This window comes from Aotus nancymaae, unplaced genomic scaffold (genome assembly GCF_030222135.1).
Source record: "Aotus nancymaae isolate 86718 unplaced genomic scaffold, 86718_ANA_hifiasm-v0.15.2.pri h1tg000079l, whole genome shotgun sequence".
NCBI lineage: Eukaryota > Metazoa > Chordata > Mammalia > Primates > Aotidae > Aotus > Aotus nancymaae.
Genome location: NW_026988494.1, coordinates 11,143,268 through 11,159,732, shown reverse-complemented (window position 1 = coordinate 11,159,732; position 16,465 = coordinate 11,143,268). Strand labels below are relative to the sequence as shown.

Here is a 16,465-nt window from a genome sequence, read left to right as displayed (position 1 = left end):
AGCAGAGCCTTGTTTCAATCTTTTTATTTGCCGAATGACTTACAAATAATACTGGGTATAAGAGAAGAGAAAATGGAAGCATGAATTGAGCTTAAGGAATCAAATTTTGTGAATTTTTCCTAGTTCAGGAAACATTTATCAAAGCCAGGATCTGAGGATAAAAAATAGGAAATAACAGAGGGAGCTCAAAAGTTTTAAAAATTAATTTAATAAATGCTGTGTATATACAGTGAAGGCACAGAATCATAATACAAAACACACCATGCTTTCAGTGTACCAATCCCTGCTCTAGGTACTTTGCACCCATTAACTTACTCTCTTGAGTAACCCTCGAGATAGAGACTGTTACCAGCATATTCATAGTGCAGAGGTAAACAGCTAGAACTCTGGAGCCAGGCTTCCTGAGTTAGAATCCCAAATCCACCACTTACTATCTGTATGATCCTGGGCAAACTGCGTATACTCGCTGCTGTTTTCTATAAAAATGTGAACAATACTAGATCCATGTAGAATTGTTCTGAAGAGTGTAAATCACTCAGAACAGCACATAGTGGTGGTTTGTTAATATTTTTTAAAAGCCCCTGAATTTTAAAGCTAACGAAATTAAAGTACAGAGATGATGTAATTTGCCCCTGGTCACAGTGAGTAGGTGGGAGAGCCAGATCATGCTCTTAATGGTTATCATAAATTGTGAAGGAAGACCCAAAGCAAAGAATCTTGGGAGGAGATTGGTGAGCTGAGTCTTGCTGGATGATAAAGTTATCAAGATAAAGTATGGTATGACAAGGGAGAAGCTCAGCACAGGAAGGAGGCAGTGTGAGTAGTTAGGTATAGTTGGGACTTCGAATGAGTTGGGGGATCATACTAGTAATTAAGGCTGGAGAGATGGGCAGGGGCCAGGCATGGAGGAACTCGTACTAAATAATACCTATTTTATCTTGTGGAGTGTAAGGATGTAGGTAGAGTAGAACTGAAGGCAGGGAGATGAGTTAGCACGCTATTTCAATAGTACTGGAGAGCGATTTGGGGAGCCTAACCCAGGGCCACTAGCAATAGGACTGGAAAATGGCAGATCGGAGGCATGTCATAGGAGGTGACATTTACAAAGTTAAGGATGATTCTGATTTGGGAAGTTAGTGGTGTCAATGATAGAGAATACAATGAAAAAATGCTTTTTTGGTTAAGAACATGCTGAGTTTGAGAAAGTATTGCAGGCAGTTAGACATTTGATGAATCTGAAGTTAGAGTGAAAAATCAGGGCTAAAGATAAAGATCAGGGAGTTAAATCATGACAACTAGCACAGTTGTCCCTGCTTCTGGTAGATGAGGAAAAAAGACCAGAGATACTAAGTGATTTAGAATAAGATCACAAAGTACCACAATCATATTCAGTACAATTAGCCCAAACCATGTTGTCTTTGGATTTTGTCTGTTTTTCAACAATTTGAAAGTATATAATATGCCAGGCACTTGCTAGGTGCTACAGATACCTGCAGTAATGGAGTGAGCACCAGCATCTTCCCTGATGTCGTGTGCAGTGAGGTGACTCGTTCTCTCTCATGTCCTCAAGGTCACGTAGAGAGCATAGAGTAAATACTTGTTGACTCTTTCAAACTTGATAGAGTCAGGACTGATTGCCATTTTGTTGCCTTTCTTGAAAGTTTACATGGAAAGCTGACCTGTATGCTTTTCAAAGGGCCTCATTTAGCACACTTGGCTCTTTTTTAGAATTAAAAAGAGTTTGAGATCAATAAGTGTGATGACCTTAATCTTTTTAAAACAGTGTTGGAAGTCTGAAGTCACCTGATGAGGGTTTTTTTTTCCAAAAAAAATAATCATTCAAAATATCCATTAACATTTGAAATTCTCAGTAAGAACATTACATACAAGGAATTGGGGGACAAGAGTTTTTAAATCTAGCTCTTCTTATCTCTACTTACAGTGTGCATCCTCTCTTCTTATCCCAACACATACTGACTTTTTAGAACCTCCTTCAGGGAGATCTCAATATCCTGAGTTTTTCTGTATGGAGAGGGGAAGAAATATTTCTTTTTTTGCTTTGGTCAGCGAGGATACATTTTATAGTTTTACTGTGTTTTTTTTTCAAAGACAGGCCTTCTGAGTCACTTCTTTCACTGTTACCATAAAGAAACTGTATAAAGGTGATTGAGCAGTGAAGGCATGGATAAAAGGAGAAATATTCTGAATGTGCATGGCATCAAATGTAAAGGAGTGAGAACTTGATGTATAAGAAAAACATTGAAATAAAAAAGTAAAAATCCAAGAATGAGTTGCTTGTTGCGATAGTGAACTCCTTCTTGCTGGAGGTACTAGAGTCTGTCTCACGGATGCTATTGGAAGCACCCCAGCTGTGGGTGAAAAACTGCGCTTTCTGAACCCAGTCCTTTATAACCTAGAGTTTTTGATGGTGATGCTTTTACTACTTATTCTTAGACTATTTTGCCATATACCACTCTATTTTCTCAACTCCAGTTGTACTAGACAAGTCAGTATTGGATGATGCTGTTTCACAGTAAAATTTTCTAGCTAGCTTGTAAGTTCCTCAAAGACAGGAATAATGTAAAACATTTTTGAACACCTACAGGGTCTAGGTTTGTGCTAGGAACTCTTAATCCTTGACTGATTAATCATATTGAACTTTTAAGTCACATGCATTTTGTTCAGAGATAATTTTTCATTGCTTTAAGAAGCACAAGACTAAATATTCTAGACATATCTTTTTTAAGAAGTAAAAAATGTTTTCACAAAATATTTTACTTTTCAAATTTTTTCATTGATATAAAATTGTGGGAACATTATAATTCCAGTTCTCAAGCACCAGCAACTGGAAGAGGCCTTCCTAAATTAATTGCTCAAGTGAGAGTTATCAATAGAAAAGCAATCATCTAAAAACTAGAGTAAACCCAAGAGCTATTGATGAATTTTATTAAATTTTATTTAGAGGCATTAAGGTCTTGATGCCCATCTTACAATAAATACCTTGTTTTATGTTTTTAAAGACCTCAAAGATAGCTTTAAAATAAGAGTCAAGTTAATGTTATTTGTTGCTATATTAAAAATTAATTTCTTGCTTGGACGTTAGTTTTAGAATCTGTGTACCTTTAGTAATTGATGGCAGTAATTTCAGTGAACCAGCTAAGTGTCTGAAATTCTGAATGCCATAGGATAATAACTTGGTTTCTTAAGTACAGATGTAGATGATAGTGAAATGAATAACAAAGCCTTTTTTTCTCAGGAGTATTTTAAATATGTTTTGAATTGGGCCAATACCATTTTTGCTAGTGACAGGAATTAAAATTTGATCTCTTAGAAGCTGACTCTTATTAACCAGTTTCCTCTAGAATCAAGACCACTGTATACCCTCATAAGATTGAGCCTTTATTATTCCCTTGTCACTGTAGGAATTCCACATGCAATAGTTGCACATATGGCTATTTTATAAATTAGGATTTAGAAATTAGGGCAAAAATAAGATTTACTGTATATAAAAAGGCAAATCTAAACATCTGGGACATATGTCTTTAAAATATTTATAGACTACCCTTTGTAAAAAAAGAAAAGTTTTCTTAGGAGTGGTTATTCGTATTATGAAAGTATTTACAATATTCTGAAAAACAGTTTCCTCCACTAAAATGACAATGATTTGATACAACTTCTAGGTAAGATTCAACATGTAAAATGGGTTGCGCCTATACTGTCCTTGGCTTATAGACTTTAGTTTGGTGATTATTAACCCTGGAATCACTAAGTCATTTCTTAATCTGGTATGATCATATTTTGTGGATTATGTAATTTTTAAAAATAATCATATCTTTATAAAATATTTATTTCAGAGCCCAGTGACTTGATTGTAAAAATTTACAGAGCGGAATCGTATGCTGGTCTCCAAGAGTTTAAAGCAGCCATAGAAGATTTAAATGCAGTTCTTTTTCAACTTCCAGATTGGCCTGAGGTAAAATTACTGTTTTATATTTGCGTAAATTGTAAAATTTCAACTGTAGGGGACATGCATTCATTCTCAGTTACGAGTTTTAACAAAATAGTTAGTTGACTCCAAATAAAATACCTAGTGCTCTAGGTATGTAGATTCAGCTGGGTACAATGACTCATTCCTGTAATCCCAGCACTTTGGGAGGCTGAGTTAGACGGATCATTTGAGCCCAGGAGTTAGAGACTTAAACGTTCTTTAGGCTCCTGTGATGTTATTTAACTAAGAATCGCTTTCATTCTAATCACATAAGCAAGGCATATTTAAAGTTCACCAGTTGACACTTTGTTGGTGGACCAACCCACAAAATGAATTTTTGGTTTATCATTAGTAATTAGTAGGATTCTAATTTTTGTCATAGAACTTGCTGAACTCACATTATGAAGGAGAAAAATGAAAGACAAAATAAGGGATTTCTGAAAAGTATCATGTCTATAAGTACTTTCTTAAAAAATAGCATAGGCAATTATAGATTCCTAATAACTTGGAAGACATTTACTGTACTGACCTAAATCTAAGACAAAGTTTTCTTCACATTTTAATATTTCTTTAATCTTGATGCATTCTTAAAGTCAGTATAATTTTACGTATAATTTTCTTTTCCCTCAAACAATTCTTATTAAATACATATTTAAATCAATAATTTCTTTAAAATGTGGGAACATGGTATTTCTGATCTTTCCAAGCTCTGACTTGCTGTGGAACTTTGGTCAAAAAGTCATTGTCTGGGCCTCAGTTCCCCTATTAGTACTTCTCCAGGGTAGTGTGTAGTTATGCCTTTAAAATTCTTTGGCCTCAATTATTCAGAATTTCAAAATATGCATTTCTTTTTTTTTTGTTTTGAGACAGGGTCTTGCTCTGTCACCCAGGCTGGAGTGCCTTGGCGTGATCTCAGCTCACTGCAACCTCTGCCTCCCATGTTCAAGTGATTTTTGTGCCTTAGCCTCCTGAGTACCTGGGATTACAGGTGCACACCACTAAGCCTGGCTAATGTTTATATTTTTAGAAGAGATGGGGTTTCACCATGTTTGCCAGGCTGGTCTTGAACTCCTAAACTCAAGTGATTGTCTTTCCTCAGCCTCCCAAAGTGCTGGGATTACAGGTGTGAGCCACCGTGTCTCGCCCAAAATCAGTGTTCCTGAGCAGACTCTTGTTTTTCTTTACTTGATAATGATCTCTTAAATAGCGATTCATATCACAAAAATTTTATATATGTGTTTTTATTGAAGGTCTACTTCAGGAAAGGAAAAGTACTCCACGATGCTGGTTTTTTAGGTGATGCCTTACAACTCTTTCTTCAGTGCTTAGCCCTTGATGAAGATTTTGCACCTGCAAAGCTGCAAGTAGAAAAGGTAATCAATTTGCCAACAATTAGTTCAAGGTAGGGCTAAGAGACAGACAGGTTTAAAAAAATGCTAATAGAAGTTGGAATAAGAATATATGTAGTAAATAAATCTAACTTACGAACAAATGTGACAATTTGAGTGATTTTCAGATTCATATACTTAGTATATTGAGTTCTTAGTGAAATCTGAACATTTCATCCACAGATATGTCAATGCATTTTTTTTTGGTTAATTTAGTTTTCTAATAGTTTGTTCAATCTGAGCCAGTCTGATGGTCCTTAATGAAGCATTGCTGTCACGATGTTCCTGCTCAGAAGCCTTATCGACCTGCCTTTTGCCTTTCATTTCAGGTCTAACCTCTGCTTACTCCCCAGGATTGCCAATAGCATTGACCCAGTTCACATGTTTTGCCTTATTTTTTTCAATACTCTGTATGCCACTTTCCATACTTTGTTCTATTTGTGGTGTGTTAGTAGTTACTATTTTTTTTTTAAATAGGGGAGGGTACAAGGAAGGGAGCTGTCTGATGAAATGACTTTGGGAAACATTGGGTTAAGCGAAGTTAATCAGGTTTCTTCAGAACATCTCAGAGCTTTTGACATACCAACATGAAATAAACTAGTATTCAGCTCTTGCCAGACTTATTCACAGAATATCTGGAAAGAGTAGGGTCTTCAAAAAATTCTTTAAGAAAATCTATGGTAATACAAATTCAGGGTCCCAGTCATGATGCTCTCCTCCATATACTCAATGCATGCTACATTATGTATCACAGTTGCAGCGTTTCTTAGAGTGTGGCTTTTTGTCAGAATCATGTGGGGTTCATGTTAAACCTTAAAGAGTCCTGGGCCCACCAAGTATAAGTCTTTGGAATCAGAATCTCTGAAATTGGAGCAGTCGTTTAAGAAACATCCCAGGAGATGCTTATGTATCCTGAAGCATGAGAACTTTGAGATTATTCTCAGATTTCAACTCCCTAAGGAATCCAGCTGACATTGGTATATCCTCTATGAGGTTTGTTTGCATATACATTCTAGCCCACTGATTTAAGAAAAAAATGTTTACTATTGTCTATTTTCTGACTGTTCCATGTTCATTAGTGTTACTTTCTTGTTGAGATTGCAAACTTTAAGAGCATGTGTTTCTGCATTTTGCATGCTGCCAGACATTCTTCTATTTCTGTATCTATTTGTTGGTTGGTTAATAGGATCAGATGGATGCAAAACAAATGATGCTTTAAAATATTTTGTTTTTCTCCAATATACTTTTTCTAAACTGAGGTATAATTTACATATAATAAAATGTATGGATTTTACTCTTCACTTAGTTTTGAAAAATGTATATACCTAACAGTATCCCAATCAAAACAGAGACCATTTCCATCACCCTAGAAAGCACCTTCATCTCCTCTCCAGTAAATCCTCTATCCCCTGCTCCTAGCGGCAATTACTGTTCAGATTTCTGTCACTGTAGAGTAGTGTTGCTTATTCTAGAACTTCATAGGAATGGAATCATACAGTATGTACTCTTTTGTGTCTGGGTTTTTTTTTTTCAGTGAACATAATATTTTTTTAGATACATCTAGTCTTTTTTTTATTGTTGACTAAGTATTCCATTATATGAACTTAATGGAATTTGTGGTTTTCAGTTAGTAGTGATTTTCATTTGGATTGTTTCCAGTATTTTTTCCTGATATAAATTAAGCTGCTATGAGTATTCTTGTACAAGTCATTTTGTAGACTTATGTTTTTACATCTCTTTGGCAAAAACTTAGGAGTGGAATTTCTGGGTTCCAGGGTAGATGTATGTTTCATACATTTTTTAAAACACAAGAAATGTAAATGTGTATATATAGATTTTTAAATGTTTGCTTATTAAATGGAGTATTTGAGCACCTACCAAATATACATACTTTTATCTACATTGCTTATATTTCCATGAATGATTTGTGATTCATTCTGATTTTTGTGTATTTAAAAGATAACAACTGAAAAATTGAACCTCCAATTTAGACTTTAAGAAGTATGTGCTGTACCTATAAATACAGATTATTTGACAAGCAAAAATATCACAATTCCTTTAATTTTATTCTAGCCACGTTCTTCCCCTTTCTTAACTTACCCTGTTTCTTTTGGAGTGTTAGGTGTATTCCTGAGATAAGCACCCAGAAATTTGATTCTCCAGCTGTCTCCCAGTTTAATTCCTAGCTATTATAGGAAAGCTGCCATTGGGTGCTCCTAACCAAGTGTTGGGCAGCAGTAACTGCCCACACAGGTTAGCTGTTCAGTGAGAGATTAAATTGAGTGTAAGTACAGGAAGTTTTGTAGTTTTGTAGTTAGAAGTCCAAGGTTTAGTTCACATAAGTGCTTCAAGTCCAACCTTATAAATATACATTGATGTGAACAGTAAACTATTTAGATAGGATAGGGCTCACTAAGATTCAGAGATAGATATTTAATATTTCTTTTAAGATTTTTTAATAGTCCTTTTATTAAAAGGTCAACCTTTACCCTGATAACTACTCCCATGCCTTCCTTTCAAAGTTTTGAATAGTGTTTTTGTGGGTGATTTGACTCTATGAGGCACGCCTAGTTTTGCAAGACTTTTGAACTTATAGTGTTGCTTACCTTGTTCCTCTCCTGCTCATTAAAAATAATGTCTGCTACAAACTTTCTAAATATTCTTAATTAGGTAAATTTATATGAAATAATCCTTAACAAAGTATTTTATATTTTCTACTTTTAACATTTCTCTTGCAGATTTTATGTGATTTATTATTACCTGAAAACTTAAAAGAAGGCCTGAAGGAATCTTCCTGGAGTTCATTACCATGTACTAAAAACAGACCTTTTGATTTTCATTCAGTGATGGAAGAGTCTCAGTCTCCCAATGAGCCTAGCCCAAAGCAGGTATGGGGTGAGATGAGGTTATCATGAATTTAGCATATCTATTTCTTTACAGGTTAAGATCTTTATTGTCCTAGTTTCAAGTGCTAGCATCTACTTAAGTACTTTTAACCTGGTTAGTTATCTTAGTAGAATTTTTTCCATAGCCTTTATTTTACACTAAAATATTTTATGTAAAATATTTGCTAATTAGTCACAATTTTAGGTCATGTGAATGTCATAAAATATTTAGTTCTTTAAAAATATGTATAGAACATTGCATTTATGTTTCTTCAGGATAGGAACAGCTGTGTTAGAGCATGACTACTTTTAAACCTCATTATAACGTAAGTCAGCTTGATTTCTAGGGCTGTGTAAGTACAGTCATCCCTTGTATCTGTGGGAGATGGGTTCCAGGACCTCTCACAGATACCAAAATTCAAGGATGCTCAAGTCCCTGATATATTAATAAAATGGCACAGTATTTGCATGTAACTTATGCACATCCTCCTGTATGCTTAAGTCATCTCTAGGTTACTTATAATACCTAACAAAATGTAAATGCTATGTAAATACTGTATTGTCTGGGGAATAATGACAAGAAAAAAGTCTATATATGTTCAGGCTTTTTTTTAGAATATTTTCTATTCCCAGTTGGATGAACCCACGGATGCAGAGCCTATGGATACGGAGGGCCAACTGTGCTGGCAAAAATCATTTACTTGTCACAGTGTTGGAATCAAGTTAGTGCTATTAAATGAACATTAAAATGAGCATTATAAGGCATTGAAATTTGATTTCAGTTTGATTGTTGGTGAGAGGAATAAAGGATGGTAAAGAAGTACAGTTACCTTTGTTTATTGTATTTTTGTAGAGTGAAGAAATACCAGAAGTCACTTCAGAGCCTGTCAAAGGAAGTTTAAACCGTGCTCAGTCAGCACAGTCTATAAATTCAACAGAAATGTCTGCCAGAGAAGACTGTTTAAAAAGAGTGTCCTCAGAACCTGTTCTGTCTGTTCAAGAAAAAGGTGTTCTGCTGAAAAGAAAGTTGTCTCTTTTAGAACAGGATGTGATTGTAAATGAAGATGGAAGAAATAAGCTTAAAAAACAAGGAGGTAAAAATTTTGCTCTACACTTATACAAAATAAATTTAGTCTGAATAGTCTTTAAAATTTTTCCTAAAGAAGAAACCCTGTGTCTTTGTTTTAATAGAAACTCCCAATGAAGTCTGTATGTTTTCATTAGCTTATGGTGATATTCCAGAAGAATTAATTGATGTCTCGGATTTCGAGTGTTCTCTCTGCATGAGGTAAGCACCTAAAACTTTACAGAAAATGAATATTTTATATTAGTATAAATAAAATACAATGTAGATAAAGGTAATAATAGACAATGTAAAGCAACAGAATGCTGGAATAAAAATACAAAGACATGAATTTTAGTCCTGGGTTTACCTTTCATGCCTGAGCAAATAACTGAATATCTGAACCTCAGGTTTTCTAATTTAGAAAGTGGGGTCAGTCTTTGCATAGCATGCATCTCAGTGTTGTAAAAATCACATGATTTCAGTATAGAAGGAATCTGGGAAATTATAAAGTACTAAGAAAATTATAGATATTATTATTGAAACTTACCTATCTCCATGGTTTTAAATTTGGGTAAGAATTCTAATTATATATTTTATGTATATGATCCTATCTTAATGTTTATCAACCATAAAATCTTTTAAAGTAACATAAGGATAAGGATTTCCATTATCCAGAATGCTATAATTCTAAAAGACTGAATGTTTTGAAATAACATTTCTCATTTACATGAATTGTGTAGGATCAGAAGATTCTTATGGAGGCCTGGTGCTGGTCACACTAGGCTGGTAGAAGTTAAATTCCTGAGCAAGTCTTAATTCTGAGCCTTGGTTTCTTCACCTGCAAAGTGAGGGGATTATACTAAACAGTTCCTAAAGTACCTCTAAATCTATTTCTAGCAAATTCAGAAATACCATGTTTCAGAAAATAAGTAAAACTAGTTTTTCTGCAATGTTTGAGTAATACATTTAATATTAAGCCTAATATTATTTCTTTATAATTCAACTGCATTATTTATTAGATCATTCTTTTTATGAGTTTTATAGCATAAGTCTTATAAACCTATTAAGGAATCATTTTTAAGTTGATATTAAAATGGGAATCTAAAGGCTCTACAAAAGCTAACTAATAATTATTAATGATGTATTTTACATTATTTTGCACAAAGTCTTGGAAATCTGGTATATATTTTACATTCACTGCACGTATCAGTTTGGACTAGCCACATTTCAAGTGCTTAGTAGCCATAGTATCTAAGGGCTGTGGCATTATTCAGGATATCTCTAGGGCCTTGGCAGGAGGCCTCATTGATGGAGAACTTTTAAAACATTCTGGGAGGATATGGTTACATTTGTCACTGCCCCTTCCTTCCTTCCTGCCTGCTGGGCCCTCCCCCTTCTTCCTTTAAATAGAGATTAGTGTTACAGTTCTATAGTAGTACAAACTTTTCCAATAAATAGTTTAATGTGAAAACTAACATGTATTTTGGTTGATTTCAGGTTGTTTTTTGAGCCAGTAACAACCCCTTGCGGACATTCATTCTGTAAGAATTGTCTGGAGCGTTGTTTAGATCATGCACCATATTGTCCTCTTTGCAAAGAAAGCTTAAAAGAGGTAAATATTTGTATATGTGTCTGTTTATTGGTCTTAAGTTTGGCAGCATGGTTTAATTTCTATTCAGCCATAGAAATAGTGATGATCATGTTCAGAATTACATTCTGTATGCTGAGTGACTAACAAGGATAATGTTTTATTACCCATATGCTAATGTTGGAGAAAAGTGAGATTGAAGAGGATGAGGGGAAAGAAGACAGATACTCAAGACCAAACTCTTTGTCCTTAAATTTTTTTTTTTAAACGAAAGTGAATATGGTTAGTCATCTGGTTAGGGATAAGTTCAATTTTGGTGATGACTATATTGGGGAAACACTATTTTCCTGCCTCCAACCCTCAATAAGAAGCCAGGTTCCTTAACATCTAGAACAACTTTGTTCAATAGAATTTTCTGCATTGATAGAAATGCTCCATATCTTTGCTGTCTGATATGTTAGCCATTAGCCATGTATGCCTATTAAGCTTTTAAATGTGGTTAGTGTGACTGAGAAACTATATTTATATTTTATTAACTTAAACTTAAGTAGGCACATGTGACTAGTGGCTACTACATTGGACAGTGCAGCTCTAGAAAAGTGGTAGACTGGAAAGAAGAGAGGGAGGTACAGCTTCCTATACCCCTTCTTTAGAGTCAGTCGGTGATCAGTGCTAATAACCTGTGATAGGAAAGTAGCTAGGTCTCAGTGGGTGTCTTCTGTAATTGATGGGAAGACAGCACCTTCTTAATCATGCTTGAGTGACTGTAGATCACCTACAATCAGGCTAAAGCCTGTGATTCTGAGAGGCAGTTTCATTGATAGCATTGATTAGGGAATGTGATTCTGTCTCTGATGATTGACAGGATTGCTAAAAGAAAAGTATCTTCCAAATATGAATCAAAAAATTAATAAAACCATTATGGATATACATACAGTATTTTCTATATAGAAAACAACTCAGTATGAATGTCATAATAGCATGTCTGTTATTATGTTTGATATGTATCTTACATATATAACAAGTTGATATGTAAAACAAAAACATATTCAGAGTGTTCTCAAAATCAGGAAACATCAGATAAATTTATTTTTAAAAGAGTTCATTAGTTACATTTTCAGGTAATATGCTCAATGTTTTTAAATGAAGTACTCTGAATATGCTATTTTTCCAGACTTCATTTAGATACTCCCCAGGATAACTATGATGCTTGTTTTTCCAGATTAACTATTAGGTTGGTGCAAAAGTTATTGCAGTTTTTGGCATAATAGTAGTTCCATTGCTTTAATTAGAGATATTCCTTCTTTAAAAAATAGAGATTGAAACATACATTAAGCATATTTTTAAAAGTATAACTGACATACTATTTAACAATATCCTGTGTCCAACTTTGAAGATACCCTTCATGCATAATTTGTAAATTCAAAATACATATACTTTTAAAAAATATTGATATGCTTTCAGTTTTACATTTTTCCTATTTGTCATTTTATTTTGCTCATTTTTCCATTTACATCTGTTTTAGATATATGATTTTTATAGCAGCATAATAGCCCAGTGATTTAACGCTTCCTTCTTGTTGGATATATAAGGTTTCTTGTACTCTTTTTTAAATATACCATGCTTTCTCCAATGTCATTTAAAATTAATGATTGTATGCATCTTTGACCATTTCCTTAGGTTAAATTTGGGGAGGTAAATTTTTGGATCAAAAGTCATATATTTATAAAGGCCCTTAAAACCAGTTGTTTGATTGCCTCATCCCCAGAAATGCTACATTGATTCAGATTCCTATCAGTAATGTAAGAGCAGCTGTATTTCCCCAGATTTTTAAACATCTTCATTAACTTAATAGAAAATGATAATGGAATTGCTTTTATAATGTCTGTAATTTGATTAATTTTATGATAAACATTAATCTGTGTCTATATTACCTGCTCAATGGGCACCTCTCTCCATGCTCCCCTGATCAGCAGCATCTGTCACTTGAGAACTTGTTAGAAACATAGATTCTTGGACCCTACTCCAGATGCTCAGAAACTCTGGCATAGGTCTCAGTAGTCTGTATTTTAACAAGCCCCGATTCATGGTCAACTTTGAAAACCACCACCAGTTTCCCAATCTCTCACATTTCCTCATCTGTTCTTCATTGGATAATGACAAAACCCTTGTTTTTACTGACCGCAGATTCAGGGATGGCTTTGTCTTGTGATTAGGAGACAGTCCTCACTAGTTTTATGAAATAAATATGTATTGGGCTTTTTCTTTGTACAAAGTTCTTTGCATACACCCTGACCGTGTCCCTGGCCCTACCCTAAGCAATTTTTAGTTTAACTACAGAGATGTAATGTATCTGTATACATATACTACACTCTACAATGCCTTCTGTGTGGTATAAACAGTAAAATATGGGTTCTTGAGTTAGAAAAAAATAATTAAGGAAGAGTTTTTGAGAAAGATAAAATTGGAGTCAGACCTTGAAGGATAGATACGTTTTTAATAGGCAGGAGTGAGAGAGATGGCTTTTATAAGTTGGAATAGAGAATGACACAAAAATGCATGAGGATAGTACTTTTTCAGAATATTTAGGGGTAGTGTAATTGTACGATTTTATATAGAGCTGGGGTGGATGGATCATATAGGAGAAGCAAAATCTTGATAAGGGTCTGAGTGATAGTGTCCCAAGAAACTCACCTTCCTTGGGTCACTCAAGGACAGAATTGAGGTCTGCTGCTCTACTCAATAGTGAGTGACAATGGAAGAAAAATCTGAAAGAAAAATTATCTAGAGACTGTGTCTGAAATTGGGAACAAAACAGATGTTTTGCTTTTCTTCAATAAGGCAAATGTGCTGTTTTGCCTTATTTTATTTATTCCTTATCTCCTTTTTGTATCTCAGTTAAAATGATAGTTTAGTACCCATGAGCTGTCAGATGGAAAAGGAAGATGTTATGGAATATGGCAGGGCAGGGCCCTCTGTGGCTAACAGAGGAGCTGTGATCACAGCAGGAAGCCGTTTTTCTGGACAGGGCTTGGTTCAGGTTACAGCCAACTATCTTTATTGCACTTGAGCAAAGCCTCAGACAGGTTTTTTTTGCTTAGCATCATCTACTGTAATGTTCCCCTCAGTAATTAAATTAATCCAGAATTGACGGTATAAGTATGTAATAAAGGCTTTAATATATCAGTTAACTGTGTTGCCTTTTTAATACTGAAGGAAAACCACTGCTGGAATGTAAAATAATATTGTCTTTTAGTATCTAGCAGATAGGAGGTACTGTGTCACACAGCTGTTGGAAGAATTAATAGTGAAGTATCTGCCTGATGAACTGTCTGAGAGAAAAAAAATATATGATGAAGAAACTGCTGAACTCTCACAGTAAGTTTCTTCTCATAAAAAAAATTATGAACTGCTACCCTTTAATAGTAAGGAGAAACCTCACCACAAGCTGGATCCTGTCTTTAGTTCTCAGTCTAGTCAAGAAGTACTGGTCAGTTTCTGCTGTCCTCAACAGACAGTATTTTATATGTTCACTTGGTAACATCTGGATGTTTTATAGGGAGTTATTGACTCAGCTCTGTGGGCTGAAAAAGTATTTTAGGCGGGGGAGGAATTTCCTGCAGTGCCATCAGGCAGTGGAATGGGAAATAGAGAGGGGGCGCTGGTGACAGTGACATTGATGGTAATGGTGGCTCTTATGTGTCATGGTAGGTTGGGCAAGAGGAAGGTTGAGGGTCAATAACCTAAATTAGCAGGGGATTTGTTGTCACATGGAGGCCCAGAAGGGGGCTTTCCAAACTTTGAGATCTGAGACTGAAATTGGAAGAGGTGTGTTCATGGCCAAATCCTCAATTAATGAAGATACTGACTGGGAGCAGAACTGAGCTGGTGTTGGGAGGGTGAAAATCTTGGAGGCAACCTTGGGATTGGGTAATGCAGACCACTCTGAAGAGAACACAGCAGCTGATGGAGCTGGGTAGGCGGGACCAGGCATTGCTTGTTGTCCCTTTTCTGTTTTTATTTCCTGTTTTTCTTCCTCTCTTTTCCCTAAATGTCTTTCTCTCTTTGACTAGTCACTTGGGTCTCTTTAAATTTTATTAATGGGTTTTTAATTTCTTTATTTCTTTTGCTTTCATTTAATTGAGCACACTAAAGAACAAAATTATAATTTTTATATGCTATTTTATTTAACAACTTTTTGTTACCATTATTTTTCAAAATATAAATTGAACATTTTGTATGTTACTTTCTAACAAAACCTGTGCTTATAGACTCTCCTTTTTCAACATATACCCTTCAGATGTCTTCAGTAATCCAGGGGTCTTCAACAGAAGAAAGATTTCCACTCTTTATAGAAATAGATATATTGTTTTGTCTTCTCACAGAATTGATATTTAACTGTGTGATTTATAAAATACTCTGATGTGACAATTATGAACCTTTTTGATCAATGCTGAAGCATCTAGATTTAAGAAGCAGCAGTTATACTTTTGAAATTTTAAACATAGTGACACAACCAGCCTGCCCACAGAACAGTGGTAGACTCAAAGGACAGATGAGGTAGTCACACAGAAAGAGAGCTGCGTGTTGGAGAGAAAAGCATCAGGGGGTCCAGCTGCTGATTAATGGGGCTGTGTTTTAAAACACATATTTTAAACACGTTTTATGAAATACTATGTTTATATAAGTAATTGATGTCATTTTGAAAAAAAAAACTCAAAAATACAAATCAGCATTTAAAAAAGCCATAATCTGCAGCCATGCAAAGGGAATCAACTATTGGCATTTTGGCATGTATATTTCCAAACTTGAATGCAGTATGTATAAATAAGCTTTAAACAAAGATGGGATCATGTTATTCATGATCTATATTGAAAAATTCCTTCTCTCATTAATATAAACATTTCTTCTAATTCAGTGTCATACACATCATCTTTTAATGGAAATACAGTATTTCATTTCATGGATGTACCATAATTGATCTTACTAGTCTCTTACTTATGCTTCTACATTTTGGTTACTATCCACATCGCTACAGTGAACATTCATATAGCACTTGTCCACTCATGTCTGAAAGTAAGCTGGTTGGTTCCAAGAACATGAGCGTTTCCTACCAATGACATAAAGTGTCTGTCTGTAGCCATGTTCTTTAGCATGCTTGTGCTGTTTCAGAGTGTTCCCACTCTACCAGTTTTCCCGTGCCTTGGACAGGACTGGGCATTGCCTTTATCTTTCTCTTGCTTTCTACCAATCTGGCAATGAAAAATGTTCTATCATTTTAATTACTTGGAAAAAATGTTATCTCATCAGAATACGTTCTGATCTTATGTTTGAAAATATTTTAATGACAAAGAATTTTTAATTATTTGCTTTTTGTCTTGTGGGAGTTTGCTTTTTCTTATTGTTATCTAAGAGTATGAGTGTTTGGATAAAAGATATTTACTGTCATATGTTATAAATAGTTAAAACAGATTTTTAATATAAAATGTTATTTATAATAAATTATCTTGATTCATAAGGATACTTAGTTCTGTAAGATAATCTGGTGTC

General features: G+C 34.7%; 1 protein-coding gene across 2 annotated transcripts in view; it reads left to right on the top strand.

Moving 5' to 3' along the window:
• Positions 1 to 16,465, top strand: part of LONRF1 (LON peptidase N-terminal domain and ring finger 1) — a 32,579-nt gene that overhangs the window by 8,366 nt on the left and 7,748 nt on the right. Inside the window, exons 2-8 of one of the 2 annotated variants that reach the window (XM_012465776.3) lie at positions 3,855 to 3,973; positions 5,239 to 5,361; positions 8,115 to 8,264; positions 9,115 to 9,355; positions 9,453 to 9,549; positions 10,825 to 10,939; positions 14,172 to 14,293. In XM_012465776.3, coding sequence (XP_012321199.1) covers positions 3,855 to 3,973; positions 5,239 to 5,361; positions 8,115 to 8,264; positions 9,115 to 9,355; positions 9,453 to 9,549; positions 10,825 to 10,939; positions 14,172 to 14,293 — 967 coding nt within the window. The remainder of the gene's footprint in view (positions 1 to 3,854; positions 3,974 to 5,238; positions 5,362 to 8,114; positions 8,265 to 9,114; positions 9,356 to 9,452; positions 9,550 to 10,824; positions 10,940 to 14,171; positions 14,294 to 16,465) is intronic. The other variant, XM_021673881.2, reaches the window with a different exon arrangement.